Raw genomic sequence first — 17,363 nt, 5'->3', positions numbered from 1 at the left:
GATTTTTTACATAACCAACTCTACCCATATCCGCACCTTGCTCAAACCCTACCCTCAGACCATGCAATAAGACTCTTGCATCAAAATAGATATTAAAGTCTAAAATGAAAATAATAAAAAATTTGTGGCATTTTATGTTTGAAAATTGAAATTATATGTTTAATATGTTTCTCATGGAATTTAAATATTTCAGGTCAGTTTTTTTGTCACTCTCCCACATTCACCTTTAAAACATTCAGTGTAGCTTGACTTCACACCTAGCGCTTCATCAAATTTACAGCCTTAATACTATTTCTGATAAAATATGCTAAGAAACCAACTTAATACTATTTCTGATAAAATATGCTAAGAAACCAAAACAGGAATAAAACTTGCATAGTTGACATAACGGAAGCGCTAAAGTGAAATAAAGCCTGTATGTTTAATATTAAGGAAGTGCAAAGTTCATAGAAGTTGCAGATATAATGAGGAAATAGAACACATTAAAAAAGAACATATCAATCCAAAACGACAAATGATAAAGCTAGAAGAAAGCAACATATTAATGAAAACAGAGATACATATCCCATCTTTATGAGCATAAGTGAACAACACCTGATCCACAGTCTTCAGCTTTTTGTTGACAAATTCCTGTCAGTGAAATGGATTATCTACAGCTCAGCTTAGACCCAGTTCATCCTACTGATCAGTAACATTTGCAACCCTACTATTATTTGTCAGCAATTATTGGTTAATGGATTTATTTCAGATTGAAAATATATAATCCTTATATAGCATCATGAGTGAAGTGGAATGATCCTCTTCAACAGAAGAGGTACTAATAACATCATAAAAGTATGATGTATTAAGAGTTGTTTTCAGATGACTTCAATAATTCACTGATTTCCGGCTACAGGACCTCCTAGAGATCGCTTATCATCCCACCCCCTCACCCATGGCTGTCCAGGCTTTGCCCTTGTATCAGGAGAAGTATAGGTATTCAGATTGTTCATGATCTTCTCATGCAAAGCAATGAACACCTGGCCAGTGATGATAACGTCAGTGATATTTACAGATAAACAAATGCAGTAAGTCCAAACAATATTGCAAACTTGACATACAACCCATTCTAAGAAATACATACCGGATTTTTCATCACAACTTCAGGTGCAGGCTCCTGAGCAGTAAGCCATTTCCACAAGTATGGATTTTCCTACAGGAGAGAGAAAGAAAAAGCAAATATGCTTAAGCAGATATAAATTATGCTTAAAAAATGTTTAATAGACTAGACTCATCTTGGAAATATTGAAATTTTTTACTTTTCTTATATTATATTAAATAAAACAATTATATTTATTCGTGTTAAATGGAGATGCTAATAGGAATATAGAGAAACATAAATCTAGACAGTTCTTCAGACTGGGAAGTATTAAAATATTTATCATAATCTGGAAAAAAAAGTAGGATGAAATCCCTACAGAAAAACACACCAACATGCACCAGAAATAAAAAATGGAGGGCTGTAGGATTCAAACTGGATAGGCATGAATGATTTATAAATTCAACGTGTTTTAGAAAGGAGTCCACAAAAATTACACTAGTTATGTTTGGGTCTTAAAAAAGTATTTTCATAATAAGAAAGAGCCAACAATATTCTCCTAAGGTTGCATATCCAAAACTTATAAGCTTCAAAGCTGAATTGGTAGTTTTATGCAGGCTAATGATAAAAATTTCAGGAATCATGTTGCGTAAAAGTTTATGTTTCCAATAACAATATTTTTCTATACAGCGGTATGTGTTCCAGCGGTATGGTGAGGTGCTTATCCCAACAATGACTTGTTGTGACGTAATCACACATCACCCCATTCCAAATGGGGACCCCTACTTTTTAGGCCCTCTCGGTCTTTTGGTTTTTGTTGTTGGGTCTTTTCGCGGTTGTCTCATTAGTCCTCTCAGTTTGCAAGTGTTTGGCATCAAGATGATCAAGTCTGCAGCTCCTTTGAGCAAAATTGGCTAACTCTAGAGCTTGTTTTGTCTGTTTTAGGGTTTCATCCTTCAAACTTGGATTTGAGGCCTTTCCTTTAGGGTTTTGGAAAAACTGAAGGTTGCATCAAAATCAAGACCCTTCAAAGAACTTACGCGTGAAATTTGAGTGAATTCTGAGCAACTTTCTATTTTTATAAAGTTCCTATTTTTAGGGATTTCACTGCCTCCCAAATTGGTCTAATTTTGCCAAAAATCAAACTTACTATTTTTAATGTCTCTACGTCCCGTTTTGCCCTGACCCTAACATTTTGAAGTACTTACTATTTATAGTAAGTCAATTTTCGGCAGGTTCACCACAGGCACAGGTGCTGACACTAAAGACTGAGCATTCCTGAACATTTCTAAATCCGGAAATTGTGAAAAAGCAGACTAGTTGATCAAAAAATGGTTGTGTGGGGGAATCATTCCAGAAGTGGAAAGCATTGAAAAATTGACTAAGTCTGGCAATGTAAATCTCCTCAATTCCAGAAGTGGCATCCTAATCCGGAAGCAATCGATAAATGACTTTAGTCAGGTTAAAGATCTCCTAAAGCATCAAAGTGCATACTGTGTGTGAAAAGTGGAATAAGAATCTGTAAGCTGTAAGACACAACACTTCAATTAAGTCATTGCATGCATGGTTAGACAAATATAATCATGAATATAAAAACCATAACAAATTGACCTATTGCCTTCTAAAAGATGCGAGTATAGACTTGCTCTCAGATTTGTATAAGCAATACCAGTGACTAGACTACACCAAGACGAAGGATTTAATCTATACGAGCATGAGAATAAGCTAAATGGATGCAAGATGGATGCAAGATTAAACTAGATGGATGAAAGATTAAGCTATATGAATTCAAGCAATCATAATTGAACTAAATATGCGAAAAGCTAAACTAAGATGCAATAATCTCAAAAACACAGTATCTTCAATGACTCCAGAGCAAAAATTACATAATAACAATAAATCTCCAGAGTGTTTTGAATGAGAGATGAAGGCTGAATTTATAGACTCAAAAGAGAGACCAACAGTCAAGATCGATTAGCAATGAGCGGTTGAGATTCCTCAAGAAAAAGCACATTTCAGAATAATTGAAATAATTGAGAGATCAGATTAAGTTAACCTTGAGATAGATTCCAATTATAGTTTGATTGAAATGCATTCAAATTATAAGTTCGAGTTTGCACTGGAGATTAAATTTAGTTGATTCCATGCACTTGAGATAAAAAAAGGTGATTCCACGCACTTTCCTTTAATTTATTCAAGATTTTTATTTAGAAAAAGGCTTTTCAATGCAACTGAACTTCTTTTCTCAAAAGCTTTGAGTTTCATTTTAGAAAATGATTAATTCAATTTAATTGCTTTTCTGACTTTAAGTTATCTCAATTTAGAAAAAAGAAATATCTTAAGTTTAATTATTTTCTTTTATTTTCAATTCCTCTTTTTGTGCCAAATCTCTCTTTGTAAATTAATTCCTTTTTTTGAAATTAAATCCCTTTTTTAATGATTAAATAGAAAATTTATTTATTAATTAAATATGCTATGATATTTAATTAAATAAATAGGATAATTGGTCAAAATGATTTACTTGGAATGATTTAATTAATTAAATAAATATTTAATTAATATAGAGTGATTTATTTTCAATCGAACATTAATTATTGGAGAATTAATTAATTAGGTGATCAAGGTTGATTTAATTGCCTTTGGTTAGGACCTTGGTGATGTTTGTCGAGATTAGCGGTTCATGGTTTAGATGACCATTTTTAGGGTATTACACATACCAAGATAATGTGGGCACTAGATCATGGTCATAGAAGAATTTCCTCCATGACAAGTTTTCCTTGACCTAGTGGAAATAGTGCCCACGTCAAGGAAGGAGCGCTAATCCCAAGGCACCAAGGAAAAAACAAAAAGATGAAAATTCCACCACTGCAATGAAATAGTGCCCAAGTCCAAGTCAGGGCATTGGAGAAGGGGGGGTCATGGAAAAAGTGAGATAAGTCAAATTCCTCCACCATGCTTGATTAGCACCCAAGTCCTAAGCAGAGCGCCAAATAGAGGGGGTCAAGGAGAATCCATGAGCATTCAAAATTCCTCTATCATGCCTAATTAGCACCCAAGGAGAAGTTATGGCACCAAAATGAAGGTACCATGGAAAAGATGAAAACTTGGAAATTCCTCCCAGACAGGTAATTAGCGCCCAAAACAAGTCATGGGCGCCAAATGAAGGTGAGCATAGAAAGATGGAAAAACTCAAGATTCCTCCATGTTGGTGTTTTAGCGCCCAAGTCAAGAGATGGGCGCTAGGAAGGCGGTATCATGGAAAGCACAAAATTTTAAAAAATTCCTCTTCTATAGAGAATCAAACCCAAGGAGATGTTATGGCACCAATTTCAAAGTGCAATGGAAATCAATGATAAATCAAAATTCCTCCACAAGTGGATTCCAACACCCAAGGTGAACTGAATAGGAAAATTGCCCTCAGGAAAATTTTTGAAAAATCCGTTTACAGGCATCAAAATTCATCCAAATTTAAAAAAAAATCAGATTTGGATTCGTGAGAGAATTTTCTCTCCTAGACCTTGGAACCCTAATTTGGGAAAATTCCTAAAAAATAGGAAATGTGCAAAATTGATGAAAAAGCTTCCCTAGAACAAGGCACATTCGAAATTTCAAGAAAATTCTTCATGAATCAACTATTCTCTCTCCTAGGGATTTTCGTCAAGTGGACAAAAGTCAAAATCTCAAGTAAATCTTTTAAAAATCCCTCCAAAATTCAAAATGGAAAATTTGCGAGTTGGCGACACAAAAGAAAAGAATATTCCAAGTTATGACACAAAGGCATTTATGGAAAATTCCATTTTGAAACCAACTTTTTGGTCTTTCGCCAACTTGGCAAGTTGGTGGAAGAATTCTATTTAAGCAAGCAAATGCAATTCATTTCTCACGTGCGAATAAAGGTTAAAGTTAGAGAAGTAGCAAAAGTCAAGCTCAAAGAATTTCTTATTCCTTTTTAGAAAATGATCGCAGAGGAATGGCAAAGTCAAGTAAGGCAGCGTCTTTTTCCATACATGCACAAATCAAGGTTGAGATAAATGGATTCCTTCCAGAATCCAGAATGGTGTCCAAATGGGAGGAAATCAGCAACACAAATTAGGGGACCTTCAACTTGGCTGCTTTCTGGATTAGGATGTCTGGAACAGCTAGACATAATCCATTACCCGTTGCTACCAGAATCGTAAAGAGTGGAATTGTCGCAGTGGCAGGTTTCCCTCCATCTATCCAGTGTCCGTAATTAATCTTGGAATGCGCAAAGAACTACAATCCGGAAAGAAAGGCAATTCCGACGTCAGGTGGAAGGCTTCTTGCCAACCTGACTCTGGAGGCTATTGGTGAAACCTTTGGGATTCCATCACATCATTCCATGACTTACAAGACTATGGATAGAGCTAAGGCAGCATATGATGCAGGTCCTGATAGATGTGTCGAAATCATCAACAAGAGTTGGTTGCAGAAACCAACGCCTCACATCTCCAAGATGCCCAAACAACTCACCATTTTTGAATTCAAGCAAGAGTATGTGGACTTGGTGATGATGTTGAGCAAAATTATGGGGTATTCACATACCATCAATTTTGAGAACTGGATGTTCTTCTTCATTGGTGAAGTCATGAATGCCAATGGAATAGTAGGTTGGGCTAGGTTAATCAGCCACTATGTGCACGAACAGCTTAAAAAATCTGAAGGATAAGAAGACGCAATCCTTCTATTTGAGCTCTTATGTAATTTATTCACTCGCAAGGATGGGTGGCTTTGATGGTTTGCCAGGAAGTGGACCCATGGGATGTGGACCTGCACAGTGGAAAGTCCATGAATGCTATCCCCAACTACACCTACACAATACTAGTTCATTCAAATTGGTGAATGACACCTTTACCATGTACTTAACCAAGTCAATGCAGAATGAGCTCCATACAAGAGTGTCACCAAAAGCCAGGGCATTGGTGCAGAAGTTTGGAGTCGTTTTCTTGCAGTTTCCAAAGTTTACTTATATCAGGACACAAGGATTTTCCTACTAGCCATATAAGCTACCAAGATATCCCTCAGACAAATTGGTGTTGCTGGAACTCGTTAGACAATTGACAGCATATGACCAAATCCAAAAGAAGAAAAGAAAGTTGTCCGTAGAATTCTCAATTGTCTTGGGCGATTACATAGAGTTGTGCTTGAAACTGGCAGCAGCTGAATAGGTAGTGGAGGAATTGGCATTCTACTAGTTAACATTTTACACATCCAGATCCTACTTTGATCCATATCATAAAATTCAAAAGGTAGCTGGAATGAAGTTTGTGCATAAGTTTCACCTCGAAGATTTTTGGGCTAGTGTGAAGGATGACCTTGAGGTCAGAAAGAAAATGTTTTGTAGACTGTCCCTCAACATGATCAAGATTGGTGAAATAGTACAAGTCCCGAATCAGGTGATAGAGGATACAAACGTAGTGTAGCCGAAGTTTGGAAAGGTCAAGCACCAACCCATCCAGCTACTAGATTGGTCAGAACTTGAGGTTGATGACTTAGACATGTTAGGCTAGTTTTGAAGTTCACAAGGCAATGGGTTGATCAACATGTGAGGGCACTAAAGGAAAGGAATGTTAGCTCGAGCTACCAGTTAATGGGATATCTAGATTCCCACAGTGAGGCCACAGAAGGATTGTCACATGCCCAAGTTGAAGAAGGAGAAATTCAGCAAGGAAAGGCTAGACCTAGTGAAGGAAAGAGAGCTCCAAAGAAGCCCAGGACAAGGAAAAGGAAGGAAACCCAGCCATATGTCCAACTAGATATTCAGCCAAATATTTAGCAAGAGGTCCACCAGGAAGAACCATAGCAGAAAAGAGCCAGGGCAAAAGAAGCTCAATCCCACACCAGTTCTTCCAATGTACGAGAAGTGGAAATGATTGCACAAGGGACTTCGGGAAATCAGCCTCAAGATAATATTTTTGACAATGCCCCAGCACAGGATGTTCCTAGCATCAGCGCTGCACATTGGCCTACTCAGCCAGAATTTCAAAGGCACGGACTTCCTCCCCATCAAGAGAAGCGCCATGCCAAGATAGTTTCATAGAAACAATCCTTGGGGAGATGGAAGAGGCTTGACGGGAGCAAGAACATGGAAATTCAGCATCAATCAACAACTACTCCAAATTGGCTGATAGACAGATTAAGAAAAGAACCAAAGAGGGAAGTAGATCAAGCATAGGAGTTGGAAGAACTTTTGAAGAGGATGGATAAACCAGCAGAGAAGAAGGCTGCCCGAAAGTTCTCCAAAGTCATAAGGGATGATTCCGGATCTAGAATTTTGCACATAGTCGAGACTGCAATGGATAAGGATAGAAATGAGATCACGCCAGATGACTATGTAATCAAAGAAATTGATTTAGGGTGTGCTTCCATAGTTCAAATAATGGAAGACTTTGAAGGGTCATCCTTGGCCATGACCAAAAGGATGCAAAAGATGAAGGCAAAGTGCAAAAGGCTGAAAAGTGAAAACGGGGCCTTGTGCGAGTATATTAGAAGTTTCAAACACCCACTCAGGAAAGAGGATCCATCTTTTATTCCTCTTCTCTTCCTAAGGAGTCCATTAATGAAGCTAAAGAAGTTAGGAAAATTGCACAATATTCAAAGAAGTGGATAGAGGATGTTTTCAACACGGCTGGGAAATTCATTGAAGACTTGGCTAGCCTTCATTCTAGACTTGTTGCCCTCTTGAACTGGCTGGAAGTTGCTGATGGTGCATGGGAAGATGTTCACATTTATTAGGCCCTGACCATTCCATGACTCAAAGCCTTGATGAAAGTCCCAAAGCAGACACTGATTGACGAGAAGGTGATCCAGGAGAACAAAGTTTATGACTTCCCACGGTGGTTTTGTGTCATCTGCATTGAAAGGAGGCCTTTGAGAGATTCAACATAGAGTCTTTGACCTTGAAAGACTGAATCAGGAAGGTGTAGGAGGAAATTCTCAACACAGTTGAGACATTATTTGTGAGGAAGCTGAATGAAGGTGGAGTAATAGTAAATTTTCTAAGGGCTCAGTTGCATGAATTCTTCTTTGTCGGAGTATTTTTCAAGGCCCACTTTGAGAATGTTTCTTCCTTTTCCAGCACTATGCGGAGGACACGTGAAATGGTAGCAGAATGGGAAAGTTTTGAGTCCAAGAATGAAGAAGAAATTGTTTTGATGGAGTTCTGGATAGAGAGCGTGCCAAGTGTCTCCATAGGAGAATTAGAGGCTGACATCGCCAAATTCATTGCATATGCCATAAATGAACGAGATAATGGTCGTCCATTTCTAGATGAGGATCTTTTGACTGAGACATAATGGCATACTTATTGCTGGAATATTTTGACTACGTGGCAGCCAAGTCAACACATGAGGATTAATGGAGCGTCTGTTGCATGCAGTCATCACATTTGAAGCATTATGGCAGATTCCTTTTGCATGCAGCCGTCACATGTAGATTTGATGATGCATTTATGACATGATGGGGTGATTTTGCATGGAGGGTATATTCATTGCATGTTAGGCAAAATTAGTAGAGAATGGTGCATTTAATGCATTTTGAATGGGCTGGAATTAATTGTATATGGGCATCTTTGGCATTTATTGTAGATTCTCACCTTGTTGCATCATGTGTGGGGAATCTTTTAGGTAAAAACCCTAATTAGGGTTTGCATGCAGCCAAGGCATGAAGCCTATATAAAGGGGTGACTCCCCTCATTTGAAAAGGAGGAGAGATTGTTTTTCGAGATTGTTGAGATAAGTTTTGAAGCAGTTAACTTAATACATTGTTCAATTTGATGGTGTATACTTGTGTTGTTTTATGACTTGCATGGTCTCACTCTCTTCACTTAGAATAGATTTGCTTTCAAGTTGCTAGATGAATAGGATTTGATGAGATTATTTATAGTGCAAGCCCTTGCTCATACCTTTTGTTAGTAGCTAATTGTTACTAACTTTGTAAGGTTAGTATGAGCCTTTTATATGTGTGAACTTAACTTCCATCATCAGATGGATTTTGTTCTCTGATGGTGTCCATTGGTGGTATGAAAAACTCTTGCACAACCTTTGAAGATTGCACTGCCTTTGTGTAGTTGTCTTCTAGTGGCAAAGCAAAGTGTGGTTTGGTTTCACTTAAGCAATCCCTATCTCCTTGTTCTTAGATTTAGATTAGATTAGAATAGCGTTTCTAAGCCCTTCCCATTTCCTTTCTGCATATTTAAGTCAAAAAATCCTAAAAAGTCAATGCTAAATCATTCATGAGTAAATTCCTTGAAAGTTGTGAAATTGTTTAATCTACTTCAAGTGTGCGTAAGTCCCCTTGGATTACCAGCATATCACATCAACCGAGTCACATGCGTCGCATATAGGAACCTTGGGGTCGATTGTTTGATCTTCCTGCAATCTTAGCACACAATCGAACTTTGATCAAGAGAGGGTGAAGTGGATGTTAGGCAGCTTTAATCTGTGTTGAACACTGTCATAAAAAACACGTGAACATGACCTAAGTTAAAAACCTAGTGGGCATACTCCCCATGTTATGTGGTATATATGCTAATTAGGTTATGCATTAATGAAAGAGGACTTATTTTTTATAATCCTAAATTTAGAGCAGTATGACAAGGTGGTAGGCTCCATGGCTAATGTGCAATAGTATGATAAAGATTGTCAAACACAATAGAAGGCACGTCCCTCCCAGATAATTAACAGTTTAGTTAATAATTATGAAAAATCAATGTTCGATGGTAGCGGAAAGTTAAGTAAAATATTTGTTGAAGTTATAAGGTTTAGCATCCTCAGTTTGAAGAATACTTTCTTCTGAAAGAACAAGTTAGCTCATTTAAACTGTTGTACCCAAACGAATTTTTTCATTTAGAGTCATTTTTTGAATTAAAACACTGTATCATTTCGCATCTAGTCAGTCATCGTTGAATCCTTGTCTACAATGTCCATTAACATCATGTTTAAGCTCTACAAATCTCTAATCAGTATCATTGTCAAAGATAAGACTGGCTTACAGTCCAGAGCATCTGCAAATTAGGAGCAAATTGATATTAAAATTGCAGATGAACCAAGAACGGTAAATCCAGGTACATCCAGGTAAATCCAGGTACGTATTTAACCAAGAACGGTAAATCCAGGTACGTGTTGTTCATGTGAAGAGAAGAATAGATTTGAAGCACTTTTCCAGCAATACAAGGATATTTTTGCATGGTCTTTTGAAGATCAGAAGGTGTTTAGTGTTTACTCCCAAAGAATTGTTTCATACCATTCTACTGAAGTCAGAGATAAAGCCTTTAAACAAAACCAGTGACGTTATAACCAGCACTTAAGTGACTTAACACATACAATTTACAGTGAGATCCAAAAGATGTCAGATGCCATGATAATTTTTCCCATGCACCACTCCATGTGGTTGTCTAACGTTGTAACAGTCCAAAAAAAGAATGGTGAAATCAAAATGTGTCCTCTTTGAAGGATAACTATCCGTTGCCTATAATGGAATTTTTTTTGCAGGCTGTCACAGGATTAGAGATGTTATCATTATTTGACATGTATTCAACACATAATCACACTAAAGTAGCACCAGAAGAAAGATCAAGACAGCATTCATCACTCCATGGGATACATTTGCATATGAGCACAGCCGTTTATATTGATCAATGCAAGTTTTCAGAGAGCAATGGATATTGCCTTTAGTGACTTGAAGGATAAAGTGATCTAACCTCACAATTTTCTCAAAGAAGCAAGAAGACCATTTTCAGCATCTAACCATGGTATATGAAGATGCAGACTACATAGGATTTCCCAAACTCCAAAAAAGTCAATTTTTGCAGTTAATGAAGGAAAATCAATTGGGCACATCGTTTCCAAGGATGGTATAAAGATAGTTCAAAATCAGGTTGAAATCATATAACAATCTTTACAAAAAGTCTTCACAACAGTTTTTCATCTATAAACACAAAACAGCAATCCTTTCACATACTCTAAGGTTCCATAATGTACATCAGTTGCCAGAATTCCGTGAAAATAGATAGGGCTTGCCACAAAACTAAGTGGAAGGAGTGTATTTCTCATAGATTCAAGTCACCGAGACTGAATATATTTAGTGTTCCATGGGGGTGTGCACCCTTCCCCAAAATCCGTATGTTTCTTGGATAGGGATGTCTCCGGACTGTGGGGACTTGGAGAGGACATCCCCCACTGTCCCACCATTACCATCTGAGTTTCAGGGACATCATAGACTTCTTTCTATAGAGGAGACATTTCCAGGATATCCCCTTTTTGGGGATTTCTAGGAAACTTTGGGATGTCCCCTAGATGTCCAAGGGACTCCCAAGAGTCTCTCAAACATCCTGAAGACGCCCAGGTATCCTCCACAACAAATAGCTGTAAAGTTCTTAATAAAATTAAAAATCATTTTTTCTGAAATGTGTCCTCCAAGCCCTATTCCTAATGGCCTATGGGCCCCACCTAAATCCTAAACACTCACAAAAAGCTTACAAATAAGAATTTAAGCCTCACTCCAACTCACTCCAAAGTTCCGACATCAAAGTTGAAAGTTGCAATAGCAAGCTATACGAGTGAGCAAGATTGCAAATGAAGGCATTAGGATTGAGGAATAGACGGAGGAAGAGCAAAATGAAGAGTGATGAAGAGATGAAAGAAAGGTTGAAAAAGACCCTTCAAAAGTTATATTCAAGTGAAGAGTTGACTACACTTCACACACAATGGCTTGCCAAGTTACTAATCTTCATGGTCTAACATTCAAAAAACCTAGCAGTGAAGATAAATAGAGTTACGTTAGCAAGAACTAATGCTATTGTATGGTGGACATGGCACATCAAGGATACACTAGAGTTGAAGATGCTTGCTATACGCCTTCTTGTCAGTTCCTCTACTACAAAGAGGAATTGGTCCATATATAATTTCATCTACTCTATCAAAAGTAATGGTCTTACTTCTAGACAAGTGGAGAAGTTGTTGGACATGCATAGTGCTTTGTGACTTAAGAATCGTCAAATTTCAAAGTATTGACAAATTTTAGCTTTATGTTGGGATATTGATCCTGAAGACACCACCCAAACTGATGAAGAGGAGAAACAAGAGGGATTGGTTGGTGTTCCACTGGATAAGGCAATCCATCCTAGTGCCATTGGCTCAAAGTGAGACTCCAATTTTGACGCAGTGTTGATAGATATTAAATAGGGGCAACATCATACTTTCTCTGTTTTTGTGACTTTGTCATTTTTTAGTTCAAATTTGCAGCCTTTGAGAATTTTGTCGATTTTTTTAATTTTATATCATATGCACATTGACAATGAATTATGAAAGCAATTAAATTTTGAGTTTTGACATTGTTAATTTGTTCAACTCTCATATGAACTCTGGACTCAAATCTAATGTTGTGTATTAAAGATCTATAATGTATATGATGAACACCTCATCAATGTTATCATATGAATATTTGAAATTTTCCAAAAAAAATTCATTTTTTATATAATTGTCCCCTAAAATGGCCTCATAGAAATTCATCTTGGAAACATGTCCCCCCACTCCTGCCATCCCCATCCCAGAAACTTGGTGGAAGATGGGATTTAAGCCTTGAGCCATGCCATCTTAAAGTCGTGTATTTTAAAACCAAGATAAGCAGACCGTTATTTTTTGTTAGGAGGCTACCAGAGGAACCAGAGAGTAAATCTTACTATGAACATATCCAAACACTGTTTTTTTCTTACTGACAGGTAAACAAGCCACTTAGGAACTGCAAAAACAATTATATTTCTTTCCAACTTAGATGTATTTGTTTTCAGTAAAATGAAACGGTGGCTGTATTTTTCGGGTTAAAAGCCAGCATATAGACACTAACGAATCTGCAAAAATTCAGTCTCTCATTTCTAGCCTCATTCATTAGTGCATTATTAATGTCACTTGTATTTCTTTTCGGCTTAAATGGGAGGGTATAAGGAGTAACTATTCTGTGAGAATCAAGCAGGACATGTACCCGATATGATCCATAAAACACATGTCAAAGGGGCCAAGCCTTCCATCTAAAGCAGTGTTGTACTAGAGGCAACTAAACCAGCAACGCAATTGAACAAAAAATATTGGTGCAATTTAATTCAACAAATAAACTTAAAAAAAAAGGGTTGTAGACTCACGAGGTCTAGAACATCCACAAGGGCTTTTAAATTGACTTCATCGAGACTCTGGACGTTCTCCTCCACCCACTTCCCCAGCACCAAATCCAATTCCAGAAAACCCCTTTGCTTGCTTCTATACAACAACCTGCATGCTCACCCAAACCATACAATATATCCAATTATGAATTTTACATAGAAATAAAGAAAAACAATTTCCATGGAAGCTCGTCTATTACTCAAACAGCCACTGATTGTTCAGCAATTAAGAGATTTCTACCTATTCAAAATACGGCGTCTGTTTTCATCGGGGACGTTACTTGCGGAATTCGAAACGCCAACCTCTCTGTCGGATGAGAACCGCAGAGATAACCCTACAGTTGGGTTTCTATATATACTGTGGAAAGAATTGCATACATAGAGATTAGTCAGTACCTGCGTTAATTTAAACAGTATGAATACTTTCTGTCTCTCTCTTTCTGTGTGTATATATTGACTTGCCTGTCAGAGTAGACGATCCGAATTATTTGAGAAAGGTTGGAGGTTCGATTCGCGTTGCGTATCAATTCTGCTGCGGGTTGGCACAGTCTTAATGCTCTCCTCACAGCAGCCATTTGGTTTTGACAAGGAAATTTTTATGTTTCGACAAATACAGAAGTTTGTTGTTGTTAAAGTATGCTAGCCTATTTGTTTATGGAGCAAACACAAGAGGCGTGGGTTAAAGGGAACCACTTCTTAAATGTGAAATATGTTGTGGTTTTGGAGTTTTGAACGGAACTTGAGAGACCTATGGTGTTGGCATAAGGTTTTGTTGAATGATTTACTTTCTAGTGACAACACAAAGGGGGTTTATTTGTAATAGTATGTGTTTACTTTAGTGATGTATTAAAGAAGTTTATATATGTTGTTTATTTAATGAGATATTTTGATAATACATTTGATTAACATTTGTGATTCTATTATTTTGTCTTGAATCTTATTATGTGACATCAAGGTTAAGTTACAAATGTTGTCAAAATCGACAGGACTATTGATAACAATCTAAACAATTGTTGACTTTTATCAATGACTATAAGATTTACATAATGACAAACTTATAAACCACTTGATGTGTTTTGGCTCAACTCTTCATGGCACAAGGCAATTTGGACCAAATGTCAAGGATAACTTTTTGATATTATCATTTGGGTTGGTTGTCCTACTTTGTTCTTCACTTTAAGCACAATGATTACAAAGTGGACAAATTTGCAAAACTTGTTGCATTGCCAACTGTGAAATTGGTAATTGTTTCATCCTAAAATTGAACCCCTCGCAATTTTCAACCGCATTTGGGTCTTCACCTTAGTGTTTGTGCCTGTTGGCCTAATCGGAGACCTGATTATGCTCACACATGTCAAAAACTTCATTCAACTCAATGATGCACCCACTTGCCACCTTGATCCTACTCCAAATTAGGGCAAGACCAGGGCGCCACGCCCCGGTCCCCCCTTAATGGGGACCTATCATTAGGCCCCTCCCTCTGACCTATCTCAAATTTGAAGAGGGAAAACCCCTCTATGTCGACTCATGTCGGAAAATTAATTAATTCATCATATAGGCAAAGTATATAAGAGGGATTTCCCCTCTCATTTGATAAATCATGGAAATTCAATCAAGTATCCGAGCATTCAAGCATTCAAGAGCAATTGAGCATTTTCAGTCTTCCTTCAAGCTTTGGAGCAACAATAGAGTCAAGATTTCAAGCACTGAAAAGGAGATCATCATTCTAATTCATGAAATCATAATTCCATGTGGAGGCAAGCAAAACTTCATAAGGAGGTATAAGCATTTCATTTTCAATCAATTCAACATCCCCTCAAAGAGGAGGATTTCTACTTTCAGTCATTTCAATTACATTATTTCAACTACTTGGTTAATTTCAAAACCAAGGTTTGACCTAAAGGAAAACCCCTATTCCCAACACATTTCCCTTTCCTTTTGTATACAGAAAGTAGGTGCGCAATTGTACTCTTGGAATTAAGTTTTATTTGCAGAGATGGAGAAACCCTTTTTGATGCACAGAAAGTTCGAAGGACCGAGAGGGTGGGCGACCTGGTCAGGGACACACGGTCCTTGCTAATTTTGGTAGATTTTGCAAAGAAACTCCAAATCATCTCAAGCTTCTCAAATCCAGGTGCATGATGAAATCCTGAATTTGTAGCTCATTGTTTTCTCATATTTGTCTTCCTTTCCAACACTTAGTCTCAATTCAATTAGTCAACTTACAAAAGAGGGTCAAACACATTCCATTCCAATCAATTTACTTAGTATTCAGTCCTAATCCGATTAGTGACTGAATCTAATGGATTTACCCCCTCTTTTGAATGTAAAGGCATCTCTCCCCAAAGCGAAAATAGGTGATTTGGTTCTACCTTACAAATTGCCAAGTCACCTAAATTTTTCCCTTTACATTTTGGTGAACCCAACTCCTTCCACCCTTAATTATGATTTTTGATTTCAGATTTGAGTGTATGCAATTTAAAATTCAAATTTTCAATTACAAACTTAATTTCCTTGCAATTTTTAAAAATTTAGAGGTTATATTCACAAAAACCCTAATTTTTAGATTCAAAATTGAGTTTGTGATTTATCTAAATTGGATTGATTGTTTTAGATCTGAGAACTCTTCAATTTTACAATTCAAGTTTTCATTTACATGTTCAATTTTAAAAAAATTTAGAATTAAGTGGTTAAAAAGAAAAAAAAACCCTAGTTTTTTGAATTTGTGGATTGTGTAAACTTTGAATTAATTTTCAGATTTGAGTTCGTGCTTCAATTTCAAATTTCACTTTCCCACCTTACAACATTCAAATTTTTTAAATTTAAATTTAAAAAATTAAGTGGTTTATGCAACAAACCCTATTTTTTAAATTTAAATTAATATTGTGCACTTTTCAATTTTCCTTTAATCATTTAATTGACTCAATTAAATCTAAAGCCTCTTGTTGTACTTATAAATATCATAAAAGTCGGCCCTTAAATGTGCCCTTTTTGTTATTCTTTCAATTAATCATCTTCTCAAACATCTTAAGTGTGTCCTATTTCGACCTTCGAGGCTTTTTTTCGCATATCTAGACATCTCCAATTCCCATATCCTTCTGGAATTCACATTAAAATCACAAAATTTTGCTTCCCTGAAAATTTGGAAAAAAGTTGGTTGGACCAAGTTGCCACCTACCTAGTCCCAACTTTTTCTCCCCAAATTTAGGAGTCTATTTTGACTGTATTTTATTGCTCAATTCCAAAGATTTGTGAAATTTTAATGGTTTTAGGTCGCCCTAAGGTTGAAAACAAATCTGAATTTCAATATTTCAGTTTTCAATTTAAATTTTAAAATTAAGTGGTTAATTACATACACCCTAATTTTTAAAATTAAATTGATGTCTTCAATATTTCAACATTTCAAAAAAATTAAATTAAGAGGTTAGCTTTGGACAACCCTGATTTTAAATTTGATCTTCCCTCCTTTCAAATTTTTAAAATTAAGAGGTCATTTTCAGCCCTAGTTTTAAATTTAAATTTCTATCTTCTAAGGAATAATTTTAAATTTAAATTAAGAGGTTATTTTAGCAAAGCCCTCATTTTAAATTTTAAATTCCTAGGAGATTTCCTTATTAATCTTTATTCTTTCAATCATTTTCCTAGAATTTTGCATTCTAAAATTCAAAATTCCAATTTCCCTCCCTTAGTTCATGATTTTTACTACCATTAGTCCTACCTATAGTATCATCATAAGGAGAAGTTGTAGAATTAAGGTTGCCCAAGGTTTAATTACTGAGGTAATGGAGCCTAATTTGGCTAGCTTTTTCAATGAGGATATTGGTGGTTCTTCCAATCTTATAGATATTCTCGTTTATCTTCTTGATAATTCTCATAATGTGGGGTATTCACTAACTAGGTGGTGCAGGAGCACCTACTTATGAAGACACGAACCTAGAACAAGATGATTTTCTATTAGCCTAGAAGGAATGTAATAAGACCCTATGGGTCCTTTTTGTAATTCAATGTCCTAGGGGTGTGGCAATTTTTTCCATGTTTGGGTCAAATTGTCATCTAGGGTCTAGTAGAGCAAATTGAGTCAATAAGGGTCAAAATGGTCTAAATTGAGGGATC

At 36.5% G+C, this 17,363-nt stretch overlaps 1 protein-coding gene across 1 annotated transcript; it reads right to left on the bottom strand.

The window, feature by feature from the left end:
- Window positions 1-518: 518 nt before the first annotated feature.
- On the bottom strand, window positions 519-13,925 carry LOC131063773 (succinate dehydrogenase assembly factor 2, mitochondrial). The gene is made up of 5 exons (XM_057997704.2): window positions 13,713-13,925; window positions 13,492-13,608; window positions 13,233-13,359; window positions 1,124-1,192; window positions 519-1,019 (listed from the first exon to the last, which is right to left on the bottom strand). The coding sequence occupies exons 1-5, from the start codon at window positions 13,823-13,825 to the stop codon at window positions 876-878; spliced, it is 570 nt and encodes a 189-aa protein (XP_057853687.2). The 5' UTR covers window positions 13,826-13,925; the 3' UTR covers window positions 519-875.
- Between the last annotated feature and the right edge of the window lie 3,438 nt (window positions 13,926-17,363).

The sequence above is a fragment of the Cryptomeria japonica genome, chromosome 5 (genome assembly GCF_030272615.1).
Source record: "Cryptomeria japonica chromosome 5, Sugi_1.0, whole genome shotgun sequence".
Lineage (NCBI taxonomy): Eukaryota > Viridiplantae > Streptophyta > Pinopsida > Cupressales > Cupressaceae > Cryptomeria > Cryptomeria japonica.
Note: the sequence above shows the minus strand (reverse complement) of the source record. Positions and strands in the feature narration are given on the sequence as shown.